At 44.4% G+C, this 17,631-nt stretch overlaps 1 protein-coding gene across 23 annotated transcripts in view; it reads right to left on the bottom strand.

Annotated features, from left to right (window-relative positions):
- NCOR1 (nuclear receptor corepressor 1) overlaps positions 1-17,631 on the bottom strand; it is a 123,863-nt gene that overhangs the window by 57,865 nt on the left and 48,367 nt on the right. For 14 of the 23 annotated variants that reach the window (XM_066264326.1, XM_066264325.1, XM_066264327.1 and 11 more), the window contains 7 exons: positions 12,489-12,616; positions 10,900-11,120; positions 8,707-8,769; positions 5,639-5,778; positions 5,005-5,131; positions 2,997-3,537; positions 2,147-2,276 (listed from right to left, as the gene is read on the bottom strand). In XM_066264326.1, the coding sequence (XP_066120423.1) occupies positions 2,147-2,276; positions 2,997-3,537; positions 5,005-5,131; positions 5,639-5,778; positions 8,707-8,769; positions 10,900-11,120; positions 12,489-12,616 (1,350 nt within the window). The remainder of the gene's footprint in view (positions 1-2,146; positions 2,277-2,996; positions 3,538-5,004; positions 5,132-5,638; positions 5,779-8,706; positions 8,770-10,899; positions 11,121-12,488; positions 12,617-17,631) is intronic. The other 9 variants (XM_066264329.1, XM_066264333.1, XM_066264346.1 and 6 more) reach the window with 3 other exon arrangements.

Below are 17,631 nucleotides of genomic sequence, written 5' to 3'. Positions count from 1 at the left end.
AAAACCCTGTTGGTTTTTTGGTCCCCAACAGGCACACATTTCTCTGGAATACCATAGGGCAGGGGTCCCCAAACTTTTTACACAGGGGGCCAGTTCACTGTTCCTCAGACCGGTGGAGGGCCAGACTATAAAAAAAAACTATGAACAAATCCCTATGTACACTGCAAATATCTTATTTTAAAGTAAAAAAACAAAATGGAAACAAATACAATATTTAAAATAAAGAACAAGTAAATTTAAATCAACAAACTGACCAGTATTTCAATGGGAACTATGGGCCTGCTTTTGGCTAATGAGATGGTGGTGTCCCTTCCAGAAGTGCAGCGGGGGCTGATAAATGGCCTCAGGGGGCCGCATGCGGCCCGCGGGCTGTAGTTTGGGGACCCCTGCCATAGGGCATACCTGAAAATCTTCTAGGGCAGTGGTTCCCAATCTTTTTTGGGCCACAGACCTGTTTAATGTCAGAAAATATTTTCACGGACCAGCCTTTAGGGTGGGACAGATAAATGTATCACGTGACTGAGACAGGCGTCAAGAGTGAGTCTTAGACAGATATAACAGAGGGAATCTGGTCATTTTTTAAAAATAAAACATCATTCAGACTTAAATATAAATAAAACGGAAATAATGTAAATTATTTATTCTTTCTCTGCGGACCGGTACCAAATGGCCCAGGGACCGGTACCGGTCTGCGGCCCGGGGGTTGGGGACCACTGTTCTAGGGCACACCAGTGCGTCCTGGCGTTACACTTTGAGAACCACTGATCTAACCAAAGTATTATTTCCTAAGTGGAGTCTTCCTTACGTGTCTCATTAAGAAGAAAGCTTCCCATTTTAATTTTTATGATGATTCTTATCTATGATTTACTATCAAGACCAATCTGTAAGTCTTTCGAAGTTAGAGACTATAATATGAATATATTACATACAGCATTAAAAATGTTGTCTTGAACTGGGCAGACACTAAATACGCATTTGAATGAATCAATGAATAAACAAATGTATAATGATTTTGTGTGTGTGAGACCATTCATAAGCACACACTAACTTTTCCCAATTACCACATGAGACAGGAAACAAGTTTTTATCCCCTGAAATAAAGCAGGAGCTAGAATATAACTAAGTAAAAGATCAATTCCCATGACTGGAATTCATTATCAAGACAGAGTCAAATTTGTGAAGATTAAGGAAAAATGTAAGTAAAACTAGATTGGGAACTGTATACTAAAATTAGCCATAATCTCTAGTTCATCCTAACTATTCAATACCTTCCCATTCTATTACCGTTTTACAGCAAAACAAACAAAAGCAAGAGTTACTAACATTTATGGCTAAAGCATCTTATTACTTTTTTCTTAGAAATGACTATCTCAATCAATCATCACAATGAATGCATTTGAAAAAGCAACATAAAGATAAACAAAATGGATTATTATCAGCCTTAAAAAGGAAGAGGAGCCTGACCAGGCGGTGGCACAGTGGAAAGAGTGTCGGACTGGGATGCGGAGGACCCAGGTATGAAACCCTGAGGTCACCAGCTTAAGCCCAAGGTCAATGGCTTGAGCAAGGGGTCACTGGGTCTGCTGTAGCCCCCGGTCAAGGCACATATGAGTAAACAATCAATGAACTAAGGAGCTAAACAAAGAATTGATGCCTCTCTTCTCTCTCCCTTCCTGTCTGTCTGTCCCTGTCTGTCCCCTCTCTTTGTCTCTGGCACAAGAAAAAAAAAAGGGAAGGAAGAAGATACTGGCACATTACAACTCAGATTAACCTTGAAGACAGTATGCTGAGTGAAAGAAGCCAGTCATAAAAAGACAAGTACTATCTACTCCACTTGAACGAGGTACCCTCAGCAGCCAAATTCATACAGCAGAGAGCAGAATGGGGGCTACGACGGGCTGGGGTGGGGCTGGGGGAAAGGGGAGTTATGGTTTAATGGGAATAGAATTTCAGTTTTACCAAATGAAAAAATTCGGGAGATGTTGCACCATAATATATATATACTTAATACTGCTGAACGAAAAAACAGTTCAGATGATAAATTATATGTTCACTGCTTTTTACCACAAATTTTTAAAAAATCAAGCACTAGTTAAAGAAGTGTCTGTAAAGGTCTTTCCCTTTCCAGCTTTCCTGGCAAACTCACCATTGGTGGGATCACTGCAGCTCGGTGCTGGAGCTGGGGCAGGTCCGGCGGGCTCAGCTTCATTGGGGAGGAGACCAGGACCGACCCAGCAGGGTTTAACATTGAAGGCTTTGAGTCCATAGGAAACATTCTGCAAGTGGCAATTATAAAAAGTCAACTTTAAATACATGTATAACTCCTCCTGAGTCAACATGCACACACACACATCATGTTAACCTTACATGGCGTCTGAACAGTAAGGATTTTCTGCTATCATGTGGCCTGAATGCAACTGAAGTAAACAAATATGTAATCATTTTCATTAAAAAATAAGGATCAGCCTGACCAGGCAGTGGTGCAGTGGATACAGCATCTCGAACAGAGGACCCAAGTTCGAGACCCCGAGGTCGCCAGCTTGAGCAAGGGCTCATCTGGTTTGAGCAAAGCTCAACAGCTTGGACCCAAGGTCGCTGGCTCAAGCAAGGGGTTATTTGGTCTGTTGAAGGCCTGCAGTCAAGGCACATATGAGAAAGCAATCAATGAACTAAGGTGTCGCAACAAAAAACTGATGATTGATGCTTCTCATCTCTCTCCATTCCTGTCTGTCCCTATCTATCCCTCTCTCTCTCTCTCTGTCCCTGTAATAAATAAATAAATAAACAAATAAATAAATAAATAAATAAAGGATCACACCAGTGTTCTTGGTCACTAAAATGAAGAGCCCCATAACCTACCACATACTAAGACTGCACACTCTGCCTTTACCATGCCCGTTATTTACACCATGTGTGCTCTGTAGCCGGCATGGTGCTGGGGTTTAGTCGGCGACCAACAGGGTGAGGAGAGAGTGGCGTCCACGGGAGGGGCTCACCTTTGTCTGTCCGGCTCCCCGTCCACGTCCTCATCAGCACTGCAAGTGGCGCTGGAGTCGTTGTCAGACTGGGGCTCCGGCCGCTGGACGCCGATCCGCTGAGCGCCCCCCAGCTCGTCATCTCCGGGCTCTGTCTTCTCGCTGACTCTCTCCAGCTCCCTCTCTCTGGCATCGCCTTCGCCTCGCGACGCGCTGTCTCCCAGCACCCCCATCTCAGCATCTCCAGAGTCGGCTTCAGTTGTCGCGGGGAGACCCAGAGCAGAAGTGACGTCAGCACTGTGCTCCTGATCCATGCGCTCTGCCAGGTCACCAGGGAGGCTGTTACTAGCCAGGGCCTCCGCACTCTCACCCTCGGCCGGCTTTGTACCCGGAACTGATGGGGGGGACGCACTGGGTGCAGGGTCGGGGGTGCCCTCGCGCTCAGCCCCAGGCTCAGTGCTTCCTCGAGAAGTTCCCGTCTCAGTGCAGTCCTCGCCGGGCTTCACAGCTTCAACTGGTGAAGGAGAAGGAGCACTTTCTGTATCAGAACTATTTTCAGCACCTTAAAGATAATGGTACAGCATAAAAATCTGATAATGAACATGTTTCAGGTGATGACAGAAACCATGTTTGACAGCAGATGTCTAGGGTGAATCGTAAGTCCTCAGTGGCCTCACTGAAGTATTACAGCCACAGGGTCAGCTAGAAGATGACAGGGAATGATCAGCCTGACCAGGTGGTGGTGCAGTGGACAGAGTGTTGAACTGAGATGCGGAGGACCCAGGTTCGAAACCCTGAGGTTGCCAACTTTAGCGCAGGCTCATCCAGCTGGAGCGAGGAGTCACTGGCTTGAGCATGGGCTCATCGACCATGACCCCATGGTCACTGGTTTGAGCCCAGAGGTCACTAGCTTGAAGCCCAAGCTCAATGGCTTGAGCCCGAGGTCGCTGGCTTGAGCCCAAGGTCACTGGCTTGAGCCAGGGGTCACACAGTCTGCTGTATCCCCCTGGTCAAGGTTTATATGAGAAAGCAATCAATGAACAACTAAGGAGCCGCAACGAAGAACTGATGCTTCTCATCTCTCTCCCTTTCCTGTCTGTCTGTCCCTATCTGTCCCTCTCTCTGACTCAAAAAAAAAAAAAAGAACAGAGTGAGCAATCCCTCACACCTATTAGAATGGCTGTTGTCAGAAAGAAAAGAAACACTAATGGAGGCACTAAAGTATCTGAAGCATGACTGCCGTTTTCAAGATATTCTGTCTGTAGCACTTGGACCAGCTCAGGAACTCCATGCATAAATATAAGGTCTACCGGAAAGTTCTGTCCGTTTTTGGAATAAAACAAAATACAAATTTTTCTTACCGTCAATAAACTTTATTGAATAATATAATTGCCATTATTATTAATGATTTCTTGCCAGCGTGAGGGCAATTTGTATATCCCATTTTTGAAATATGTTTTATCTTTTGATGCGAAAAACTGAACCAGTGCTTGTTTGATATCTTCATTTTTTAATTTTTTGCCCTTCAAAAAATTTTGTAAGGACAAAAACAAGTGATAGTTGGAGGGTGCTCAGTCCGGGGAATATGGTGGATGCGACAGACATGCTTCTGTAGCATTTCTTCCTTGTTGAAATTCGTAAAAATTACAGTGGAGTAAATAAACTTTATCAGTAGCCATGGGTACACTATCACTTCACACATAAGACTAACGTGAATCAACTTTGTTTTAGTTAATTTGCTACATCAGTATATATACATTAAGTGATAAAAATAGAGAGGCACACATGTGCCAAATAAACGTGCTTACGTGTCGAAACTTGTTGTGATAGAAACGGACAGAACTTTCCGGTAGACCCTATATTTGTTGTTGAATAGATATATACATTTTGCTTAAGTTTAAAGTCTCTAATCCATGAAACACTGATGAACTATGTTCTTATTGAAACAATTCCTAATTGTCAAATCATTAAGCTAAAAGCCACATGACTGGGACAGCAGTCGTCAAACTAAGCTTCCTATTTTGGATACCTTCACTGTCTTCAGGATTTTCCTCTTCATTGGAGGCTTCAATGTCTTCATCCTCCTGAGCAGACACAGTGGAAGCTACACTTTCACACTGAGACACATCTCGCTCCTCACGAGGTTTTCGTGAAGTCTACAATGGAAAGTATTAAAATAAATTGTTAATGACTTAAATAACCAAAAGGAACCTTTCCATATCTGAGAGCGCAGAGAACGCTAATATGTACACACACACTACACGAGAAGGCTTTGGGTCTGACTGCCATTCCAAGTGCAGCGATCTCTGCGTTCCCACTAACTGGCCTTTCCTGCAGATGAATCACTTTCATCAAATTCACCAAAAGTAACATCTGAACCATTTTTCAAACTACTCACCACTATATATGCACAAACTGTCCCAGTCTACAGTAGTTCAAAAGTAATGAATTCTCATTACTACTAAGAGAAATTTTATTCCTAGGGCAGTAAATAAAGAAACAGTTGCCTTCTGCCAAGAAACTAGCACACCTTTTACAGGTGAGTGTAATAAATAAAAATATAACCTACACAAGCTCTCTCACAGACAATCTTTGAGGCTCAAACAACAAACAAAAAATTGTAAGTAAAAAACAGTAAAAGACCCACCACCCGATATACTCACTTTCTGTTTATGCTGCTGCAAGAGGTTGTCAAGATTGTGTCGCCTTTTATAGTTAAAATAGAAGTTTTTACACTGAGCTTCACTTTTAGTTCCCACCATTTTGGCAATTGCTGCCCAGTTACGACCATGTTCTACCAGACCTGTAGTTTAAAAACAGACTCAATGTTAACAGTAACCGAGTAAAGCAAACAATAATAATAATATAATAAACATATTTATTATATTCCCAATCATTAACACTAAACGTGTTTTTAGTTACTTACTGATATACTTCAATACTTACTGAAATTAGTATGGACACAAAATTCACTAACAGCTCTATTTACCCACCCAAACTTAAAACATGTTCACTAATGAAAGCAGTCAAACTTATCTTTATATATCTCCCTGAGGGCTAGGACAATGCTGGACACATAGTAAAAATTCAAACTGATAAATAAGGTACTTCTAAATCTTTGGAAACAGTATATTAATATAAAGTTAATAATGTAATCATATATAAATATAAATAATTAACATAAGGGTATACATACAGGGTGGGGCAAAAGTAGGTTTGCAGTTGTTCATATGGAAAATATAATAATTAATAATAATGCAAGAACAAATTCTGTGTTTTTCATACCACTGTAAATCTAGTTTTGCCCTGCTCTGTGTATACATATGTGTGTATGTATGTATGAGTGTGTGCATATATATGTGCAATTCCATAGACGATAACCAGCATGTCTTCAGTCCATATCTCAAGAAATGCCCTTAAAAAAATTACCACTTAAAAAAAACCTGTTGTAATACATCACAGAAAACTATGCCATCGGCCATTTCTTTAATCAAACAATACATCTATGCACACACACATATGTAAGGAGCATGGATACACGTATGCACACATACTACACTGCCAGAAATAAATTTTAAATACAGGTGTACCAAGCAAACATTTCCAGTACAAATTTAAGAATTTATAGAAAAATATCGATTTTTCATGGTTACAACTGTTTCCATGCCTGGCCAGTGGTGGTGCAGTGGACAGAGCATCAACCTGGGTCACTGAGGTACCCAGTTCAAACCCCAAAATTGTGTGCTTGAGCAAGGAGGGGTTGCTGGCTTGAGCAAGGGGTCACTAGCTCGGCTTGAGCCCCCCCAATCAAAGCACGTTATGAGAATCAATGAACAACTAAAGTGACACAACGAGTTGATGCTTCTTATCTCTCTACTCCCTCTCTCTCCCTCTTCCTGTCTCTCTCTAAAATCAATTTTAAAAATAAACAATAAAGTTGATAGTATTGCTTCCTTAATAATAATTGGAAGATCTCTTTTGAATCCCTCCCGATATATGAATAAGAGATGAAGAGTGGTGACTGAACAGTCATATGGAAGTATATCTACCTGAAAAAGATTATGATACAACTAATACCTACTTATTTTACTATGACATTTTGTTGATCAAATGAGAATAAATGTATCTTAAAAAGTTATACATGTAATCAAGACAAATTTCAAATAAAGGACAGAACACTTTAAGTTGGCTTATATGATCCTTGAATGTATCCCTCATTACCTGTGCTAGACAGAAAGTCTAGAATGTGTCACTAAAAGTCAAGCTATTTATAATCACTTCTCTCTAGAACTACAAGGTAAATATTTATACTTAACCCTCAAAAAAGTTGGTTAATCTTTCTCAAAATTATTTTTAAAATATTTACTTACAAACCAGTTATTTATCCTATTACAAACTTTAGTTCCATTTTATATTACATTAATAAGCAACAACAGAAAAATACAAGATCTGTAATGTTTCAGAGTAAGATCAAGGCCACACAGCTAGGAAAGTGGCAGCAGGGACAGGATTCAAACTTCTGTCTGGCTACACAGTTCACACTCTCTTCTCTGAATTGCAGTGCGAATTTTTAGTTTTTTTTCCCCTTTAAGAGTTTATAATCAAATGCTTTACCAAGTAAAAACTAAGAAAATATTTACTATTCTATTGAATGCAACTTTTAAATAACAGAAATAATAAACTTTTTATATAAAAATATCTTCCAAAACAACTTTAATAGCATTTAAACACAACTATTCTGGAAAAGTAAAAATAGCCTACTTGCTCTCTAATAAAATGAGGAACTCAAAAGCAGGCCTCGCCCTGGCCATTTGGCTCAGTGGTAGAGCGTTGGCCTGGCGTGCAGGAGTCCCGGGTTCGATTCCCAGCCAGGGCACACAGGAGAAGCGCCCATCTGCTTCTCCACCCCTCCCCCTCTCCTTCCTCTCTGTCTCTTCCCCTCCTGCAGCCAAGGCTCCATTGGAGCAAAGTTGGCCCGGGCGCCGAGGATGGCTCTGTGGCTTCTGCCTCAGGTGCTAGAATGGCTCTGGTTGCAATGGAGCGACGCCCCAGATGGGCAGAGCATCACCCCCTGGTGGGCATGCCAGGTGGATCCTGGTCGGGCGCATGCAGGAGTCTGTCTGACTGCCTCCCTGTTTCCAACTTCAGGGGGAAAAAAAAAAAAAAAGCAGGCCTCTTCAACAAGGCCCACATGAGAAATCATCAAAGGTACCACACAGTCAAAAAAAAACAAAAACTTTTAAGTGTACTTCTAAATTTTATTTATCATTGTAGAAGAACTTTTCTTTTTAATAAAAACAAATTAGCTCTATCTCACTTACTAATAATCTTTAAAAAAAACAACAACAGAGCCTGACCAGCCAGTGGCGCAGTGGATAGAGCGTCAGATTGGGATGCAGAGGACCCAGGTTCAAGACCCCGAGGTCGCCAGCTTGAGCGTGGGTTCATCTGGTTTGAGCAAAGCTCACCAGCCAGTGACCCAAGGTCGCTGGCTCGAGCAAGGGGTTACTCGGTTTGCTGTAGCCCCACGGTCAAGGCACATATGAGAAAGTAATCAATGAACTAAGGTGTCGCCATGAAAAACTGATTATCGATGCTTCTCTTTTCTCTCTGTTCCTGTCTGTCCCTATCTATCCCTCACTCTGACTCTCTCACTGCCCCTGTAAAAAAAAACAACAAAAAAACAACAAAAAAACAAAGAAAACCCTATAGAATCTGAACTATCATTTACCTTTTTTAGCAACTTCCATTTCTTCTTCCGTCCACCGAGAGGTTTCTACAGGCTCTGTAGAAACTGAAATAGAGAGAATCCAATAAGGTAGAGAAAGATGAAGCTAAATCCTTCAGTAGATTCGATGGCACCAACCACAAAATCTGTAAGCAATTTATCTGACACAAAGCCCGCTTAAAGCATCTGGTGAAAGAACTCCTGACATAGGTCAGTATCAGCCTCTTCCTCCTCCAAACTAAAGGGGAAAATTCAACACCTCCATGACCTTTCTCAATGGGTTTTAAAGTTCCGCCCATAGCTACTTGTTTGAATACCGGTAATTTACAATCTAAGAAGTCCCACTCTACTCAATACCCTCCCACCTGTTAGACTTCCATCCCTCCTCTCCTGTAGTGTCAGAGGAAAAAACCACACCCCATCTCCTGCCAGCCACAGCTCCCTCCTGTCCTGTGACCCCCCCACCTCCTCCTAACCCTCGGAGGCTCTTCTGTTCATCCCCGGTGCCTGCCATCTAGTAAACATAGATGGACAGCAAACTGAACACTTTCTCTTGTACTTTATAAAGAAAACTGAGATCATCAGGACTGAAATGAACTACTTGCTCTACCCTCCTTCTCAATTAATAGTACGACCATCCACCTAGTCACCAGAATCAGGAACAGAACCCTCAGACTAATGTTTGAGTCCCTCCTCCCACTTACCCTGCACATCCAGTGATGTGAGTCAGTTCTAATCTCCTGAATCTATCCCCTCCTTGCCTGGACCACTGAGTAACAACACCCTTCTAGCTGGTGCCTCTTCCTCTATGCTCCCTTACTCTAACCTGACCTCCACAGTCACCAGTTATCTTTCTACACACCAACCTAATCAAAGCACTCCTCTATTTTAAAACCTTTCTAAGGCCCTGGCTAGTGGTTCACTGGATAGAGTGCTGGCCCGGCATTTGGACATCCTGGGTTTGCTTCCTGTTCAGGGCACATAGGAGAAACGACCATCTGCTTCTCTCCCCCTTCCTCTCTCTCTTCTCCTCCCTCAGCCAGTGGTTTGATTAGTTCAAGTGTAGCCCCAGGCACTAAGGGTCAGAGCAGGTCAGCCTCAGGCACTAAAAATAGCTTGGTTGTGAGCATCAGCCCAAGATGGGGGGCGGTGCTGGGTGGATCCTGGTTGGGACACATGTGGGAGTCTGTCTTACTATCTTCCCTCCTCTCACTTGAAGTAAAAAAAAACCCAAACCTTTGTCAACCTCCCCACTTTGTAAGCAGAGCAGGATACAGTTTAAACAAGGCCGTTTGTAATCTGCCTCCTACTGCTGTGTAGTTAGTTCCCTCACATCATTCTGGCCATTCCCAGAACCTGTGTTTTCTTTCATACTTAATGTTACCACAAAACTGGTGCCACTGAACCACCAACAGTGGTACTTGTCATTAACGTGATCTTTTATCCACTAAGGAGACAATGTTTAGTAACAGAAAAATGCATAGCCTCTTATAGACTCAATAGTCCTTCGTATAATAACTTATTCCTATAAAAATAATTTAACAAAGAAAATGCTGTGTGAATATATTTTAAATTATAGTGCTATCTATATTAGTTTAAAAGGAGAAGAAGGGATAACCTGATCATTCAGCAACAGGGAACAATTCAGGAAATTGTGGCTTAGGACACAGCACAATGCCAACATTTCACAGCTATCAAAAAGGAATACTGAAGATCGCTTAGAAACTAGAAACTGTTGGCCCTGGCCTATGGCACAGGATCCAGTGCCGTCCCAAAAGCACCGAGGTCACAGGTTCGACCCCAAGGTCGCTGGCCCCAATCAGGGCAAGTATGAGAAGCACAATGTGTAAGACACAACTAAGTGAACAATGAGTTGATGCTTCTCTCCCCCCATCCACTCTTCCCTCTCCCTTCCTCTCAAAAAACCCCCCAAAAACCTAGAAAACATTCATGGTGTATGCTAAGTTATAGCCTCAGAACACAAAGTAGCAAGTACACAGGATTAGAAGTAAAAAGAAAAACAGCTGTATTAGGGTAGCAAAACTGGGGCTGTCATATTTTTACAAGACTTTCATAGAAAGGTTTAGAAAATGAAACAGGCCAGACTGGCAGGCTATTTCTAGGTGGTCTAAGCCCGCAGTCGCCCACGCCCTAGCCTCCCAGGAGCAGAACCCCACACGCAAGCTGCCCACGCACCGGGCTCAGGCGGTGGCGGCAGGGGCGGGGGCGGCTCCTCGGTGGCAGCTGCGGCGGCAGCGCTGGCAGCCGCCGCCTCGCTGGTCATGGACCTGGTGATGCGGCCCTTTCGGCGGCCCTGGCTGTTGGCGGTCTTCCGGCCCCGGGGGATGGCTTGCTCCCGCTCCTCCGTCTCTTCCGCCGCGGCGCCCTCAGTCTTGTCCTTTTCCTTGATGTTTTCTCTGGAAACAAAAGCACAGGAAAAATTTATGTGTGTTTTTGCACCTTCCATAAAACCTAGCTCACTTCAGTAATAACTGAATGTTTGTTTAAAATAGAGATTTAAAAAAACAAAGTTAAATCAAGACAAGTTCCATATGAGCAGAACCAATAAACGTGGGAGTATAAATATGATACTATACCTGAACATTGAAAAAAAAAATTTTTTAAATAGGTATCTTCCTCAAGTAGAATATTAGAATGGCATGAGTATACAACCTTTAAAAACCTAAGAAAATCAAAAAAAAAAAAAAAAAAAAAAAAAAAAAAAAAACACCTAAGAAAATCAAGTGATTCAGGCTGCTTTAGAGATCACAAAACGAGATGACCCTTCAGTACTTTCAAGAGGATTCTAAAGACAGCACAATAAATATCAAAAAGGAACAAACCACAGATAAGTGTGTTTTGTATGGACCTCAAAGGCATTACCTAAGTAAAAGCAGCGACACACACACTATACACTGTGTGATTCAGTTTATATAACATTATAGAAAAGGAGAGAGACCAGCAGTTGCCAGAGGCCAGCAAAGGGAAAGGCAAACCACGCAGAGGAGCCAGCGGGAACCTCCTGGGGTGAGGAAGACGTTCCGTCTACAGCACGGCTGTGCAACAGTGTCACCAATGCACACACTTGTCAGAATGCATCAAGTATGTCCCTCAAACGGGTGCATTTTGTCCTGTGTAAAACTGCTACAGTGAAGTGGACCCCTGGAGGAGACGGACCAAGCCAGCAGCTCAGAGCCCGCACTGCCCTGACCCAGTGTGCACACCAGAGGGTCCACAGTGGCCGTCTCTGAGTGGCAGAATCACAGGTCAGTTTTCTTTGTCTTTTGCTCTCTTTTCCTAATTTTCTATAATGAGCGAGAATTACTTTTATAACCAGGAAAACAGCATCAACAACCTTAAACAAACCAGAAACTCTACTTTATATGATCAATAAAATCAATAAGGCTGGAATTTAAGTAGTATTGAAATGAAAACCCATGTGTCAGCATTTCACACTAACGTATACTATCTGAGGAACAAAAAAAGATCCTGAGGACTCTTCCAAATCAGAGATTAAATTATATATGATATACCTCAGTGATAAGTGTGTATTACTGTAGCCTACCTCATATGAAGTAATATACCATGTATATCATGTCTGGCACCTAAGTCCATTAAGCCAAAAGGAATATTTACTAAAATACTCCACCCCTTAATTATGTCAAATAACTATTAAGTGGTTAAAGCACTCATCCCTGTTGATTCTCTTATCTAAAATTTTATACCTTCAACAGATTCAATTTCATTATTTAAAAATAACTACAACATTTAACTATTTTACTTACTTAGAGTCCTCCTTTTCATCTTTTTCTTCTTCATCCTTTTTTTCTTCTTCTTTTTTTTCAGTTTTTTCCCCTTTATCTTCTTCTTTTTCTTCTACTTTTTCTTCTTGGGATGGTCGGGCAATTTGCTGCTGGGATAAATCATGTGTAAAATTCAGAGGCAAAAGAATTAGCTCCTGAAATTCTAATGATCAATTTTAGTAAATATCTATGCAAAACAGATCAATAGAATATTAATAATTTCTTCCTCATTTATAATGTAATTAGGGCTTGAGTATGGGGTCACTGGCTTGAGCATGGGCTCATAGACATGACCCAAAAGTCACTGGCTTGAGCCCAAAGATGATTGGCTTGAAGCCCAAGGTCGCTGCTTGAGCAAGGGGTTACTCGGTCTGCTCTAGCCCCCTGGACAAGGCACATATGAGAAAGCAATCAATGAACAACTAAGGAGCTGCAACGAGTAATTGATGCTTCTCATCGCTGTCCCTTCCTGTCTGTCCCTGTCTTTCTCTCGCTAAAACAAACAAACAAACAAACCTGAAAGAATCAAGCAGAACTTCAGCTGAACTCTACAGTCTTCAAATAAATTTGTCCTAGTAACTCTGGGACTACCAGAGGTAATTCCTAGAGATTCAAACTTGACTGGATAACAATCAGTAAAGTGATTTTCAAATATCTCTATGATATATCCACCAGAGTAAAATCATTATTTTAATTAATTTAAACGTTCTTATAACTAATTTTTTAAGTGTTTCTGAATTTTTTCCTATACCGATTTTATTATTTCCAAACCAGATCTTTTTCCTAAACACCACTTACCTGTGTACTTCAGCTTTCCACTTGAGTCTCTAACAGGTATCTGAAAATTAGCATGCCCTGATTCCCCCCCAAAATCTACTCCTCCTCCTGTCGTGCGTATCACGGTAAAGGGCACCCCCATACGGCCAAAGATGGATTTCATCCTTGACAACTGCTTCTCACATATCGCCACACTCAATCTCTCAGCAGAATCGCCTACCTTACCTGGAACTACAGATCCAGAAATGGCCGGTTCTCCTCACCTCTCTGCCCACGGGCCCCGTGAGCAACGTGCTCTCCTAGCTCCTCTCCAGCTGCCTCAGTCTGACCTCAGCAGAGCAGCCGCAGCAATCCTGACACTGCTCCAGTCTGATACAGCTCTTGTCCTATTATTTGGTATCGGCTCTAAAATCATTAGTTCGATACTAAACTGTCATCAACTCATTTCTGAAATAACTGTCCATCTACTCTGACACAAACAAAATGAAGTTCATAAGCAACTAAGAAACAGAGATAAGACTCTTTTGGTCTTGGATGGTTTAAATCAATCATTTAACCCCCTCTTTTCAAAAATTCCCAGTGAAAGAACCAGAAACATATAGAAGTAGAGGGGAAATCTTCAAGGTAACCTCAAAGAGAGTGTGGGCAGGACTAGACCGTTGGGAAGGCTGACCAAAACAAAACTGAGCTGACCTGGGGGCGAGCAACGGAAGACTCGGCCCATGGGGAAGGAACACTGCAGTGCTGCACGCGAGGGGGGGGGGTTGCCCCAGCTGCCGTCACGCAGAACAAGATGCAGAGGAAACCGCTGACACGGAACCCTGACGAGGGCCTTGGGCCTCCAGAGAAGGAAACGGTACCCACATAACTTCACAAGACAAATGTCTCCAAGTTAAGAGACACTCCCTGACTCACCAAACTTCCTGCAGGAGCTTGCTCCTTTATCATCACCGGCAAGAGGCTGCTAATCCAGCAAAAGTAAGGTATAAATGTCAAATTATCCCTTTACATCAGCTGGGATTGAAAAAAAAGTTACATATACAATTTCTAAAAATAAAATGTTATAAACACTACTTTGTAATTAAAAATAAGGCTATTTTTTAAAATGCGTAAGTGAAGCTCTTTGGAAACGAAGACGGGCTCAGGCAGCTCTGGATCAAGGGCCTTGGTCCCAACTCTGCAGGCGGGGACGGGGAGTAGGTCCTGGCTCCGCCCGCGGGAGGGGGGCTTTGACCTCACTACTGACATCCAGCTGGCTCCCCCGGTTCAGAGCTCCACAGAGCCCTGTGATCGTCCGTCTGTCTGTCTCCAGACCTTGAGTCCCATCAACGTGCATGCACGCTCTTCCTCCCGGCTGACACTGCCAGCTGCTTCGCCGCTGCCTTTTATAAACAAACCTCACCAACAAGGCTATGCTTCCCCCTCGGCTGCCTTCACACCCTCATGTCCCCTTCAGTCACTGTGAACTGATCTCTGCTCTCGCCAAGCCACTGAAAACACCTCAAGGTCACCTCCGGTGACTCAGCCTCTAGCAGCATTCTACACAGCACACTCAGGAAACACTCCTATACTTTTCTGAGCAAGAAATACCATTTCTGAATATCTAATCACATCTTATGAGGTGATAAGTGTTCTTTTAAGAAACCATGACTCAGAGAACACGAAAGAGTTATGACTATCAATAATGAAAAAACTGTCAAATCCCCTGAATCTGATGACCAGAGAGACCAAGGGAAGAAAGGGTAGCTGTGTACAGAAACCATAAGAAACTGAGGAATGCTGCTGAACGGTCAGCACTGTCGCCAGTGCACACACAGTTCCGTGCTGCGGCCTGTCTCGGTGGGGAGGGTAACAGGAGAGGAGGTGCATGGCCCCACAGCCTCACTGGTACAGGGGCCTGTCTCGGTGGGGAGGGTAACAGGAGAGGAGGTGCATGGCCCCACAGCCTCACTGGTACAGCGGCCTGTCTCGGTGGGGAGGGTAACAGGAGGGGAGGTGCATGGCCCCACAGCCTCACTGGTACAGCGGCCTGTCTCGGTGGGGAGGGTAACAGAAGGGGAGGTGCATGGCCCCACAGCCTCACTGGTACAGGGGCCTGTCTCGGTGGGGAGGGTAACAGGAGAGGAGGTGCATGGCCCCACAGCCTCACTGGTACAGCGGCCTGTCTCGGTGGGGAGGGTAACAGAAGGGGAGGTGCATGGCCCCACAGCCTCACTGGTACAGGGGCCTGTCTCGGTGGGGAGGGTAACAGGAGGGGAGGTGCATGGCCCCACAGCCTCACTGGTACAGCGGCCTGTCTCGGTGGGGAGGGTAACAGGAGGGGAGGTGCATGGCCCCACAGCCTCACTGGTACAGCGGCCTGTCTCGGTGGGGAGGGTAACAGGAGAGGAGGTGCATGGCCCCACAGCCTCACTGGTACAGCGGCCTGTCTAGGTGGGGAGGGTAACAGGAGGGGAGGTGCATGGCCCCACAGCCTCACTGGTACAGCGGCCTGTCTAGGTGGGGAGGGTAACAGGAGGGGAGGTGCATGGCCCCACAGCCTCACTGGTACAGGGGCCTGTCTCGGTAGGGAGGGTAACAGGAGAGGAGGTGATGGCCCCACAGCCTCACTGGTACAGCGGCCTGTCTCGGTGGGGAGGGTAACAGGAGAGGAGGTGCATGGCCCCACAGCCTCACTGGTACAGCGGCCTGTCTCGGTGGGGAGGGTAACAGGAGGGGAGGTGCATGGCCCCACAGCCTCACTGGTACAGCGGCCTGTCTCTAGGTGGGGAGGGTAACAGGAGAGGAGGTGCATGGCCCCACAGCCTCACTGGTACAGCGGCCTGTCTCGGTGGGGAGGGTAACAGGAGGGGAGGTGCATGGCCCCACAGCCTCACTGGTACAGGGGCCTGTCTCGGTAGGGAGGGTAACAGGAGAGGAGGTGCATGGCCCCACAGCCTCACTGGTACAGCGGCCTGTCTAGGTGGGAAGGGTAACAGGAGGGGAGGTGCATGGCCCCACAGCCTCACTGGTACAGGGGCCTGTCTCGGTAGGGAGGGTAACAGGAGAGGAGGTGATGGCCCCACAGCCTCACTGGTACAGCGGCCTGTCTCGGTGGGGAGGGTAACAGGAGGGGAGGTGCATGGCCCCACAGCCTCACTGGTACAGCGGCCTGTCTCGGTGGGGAGGGTAACAGGAGGGGAGGTGCATGGCCCCACAGCCTCACTGGTACAGCGGCCTGTCTCTAGGTGGGGAGGGTAACAGGAGAGGAGGTGCATGGCCCCACAGCCTCACTGGTACAGCAGACATGAGCTGTCACAGCTGCTGAGGAGTTACCTGAGTTCAACTGTGAAACATCTATTGCATTGTATTAAAACCTATTCAGGCGTCCCCAAACTGCGGCCCCCTGAGGCCATTTTATCCAGCCCCCCCCCCACCGCCATACTTCTGGAAGGGGTGGTCTTTCATTGGTGGTGAGAGGAGCACTGTATGTGGCAGCCCTCCAACAGTCTGAGGGACAGTGAACTGGGCCCCTGTGTAAAAAGTTTGGGGACCCCTTAATCTTTTTAGGTCAAGTGCTTTTTGGTTTTTTGAGAGACCGGAAGAGAGAGATGAGAAGCATCAACTCGTAGTTGTTTTCACTTCAGCTGAGCTTCTCCTACGTGTCTTGACCAGGCCACGTCAGTGCCCCTTGCTCAAGTCAGCGACCTTGGGCTCAAGCTGGTGAGCTCCGGGATCATGTGGACAATTCCCCCACTGAAGACTGACCCCCTCACTGACAGCGTTCAGAGCCAGTGAACTCGCGGTTTCAAACCAGTGATCCCAGTGTTCCAGGCCAACGATTTATCTACTGTGCCACTACCATTCAGGTAGGTCAAATGCTTTTTAAGACTTAAACTATCCAAACTCACAAAATGAAGTTAATCTGAGAGGAAATCAGCCCTGTGTATTTCAGTGAACAATCCTCTACTCTGGATACCACACTGTATTTCTCTCCCTCACCTACCTGTCCTGGCTAGATAAAAGGCCTGATAAAGAGGATAACTTAAATAAGGTGTTAGAAGTCTATTTAATTATACCATTACTGTCAACCCACATGCAACTTGGAATTATTAAATATAAAACTTTAATTATTTTATTAAATATAAAACTTTAATCATTAATAGGTTTCTCATACTAAAAACTTAAAATACACTGAAAATAGAAAATATAACGCTTTATCTATCTTCAAAATAATCATAACATGTTCATAGTAGCCTAATTAATTTCATAGAAAAACCAATCCCTAAAGTACACATTAAGTACAAAGCTCCTGTTATAACAATTTTGTCTTCATACTTATACCAACCCTGATATATAACCCATACAA

The sequence above is a fragment of the Saccopteryx bilineata genome, chromosome 2 (assembly GCF_036850765.1).
Source record: "Saccopteryx bilineata isolate mSacBil1 chromosome 2, mSacBil1_pri_phased_curated, whole genome shotgun sequence".
NCBI classification, from domain to species: domain Eukaryota; kingdom Metazoa; phylum Chordata; class Mammalia; order Chiroptera; family Emballonuridae; genus Saccopteryx; species Saccopteryx bilineata.
This window is presented reverse-complemented; position numbering and strand designations above follow the sequence as displayed.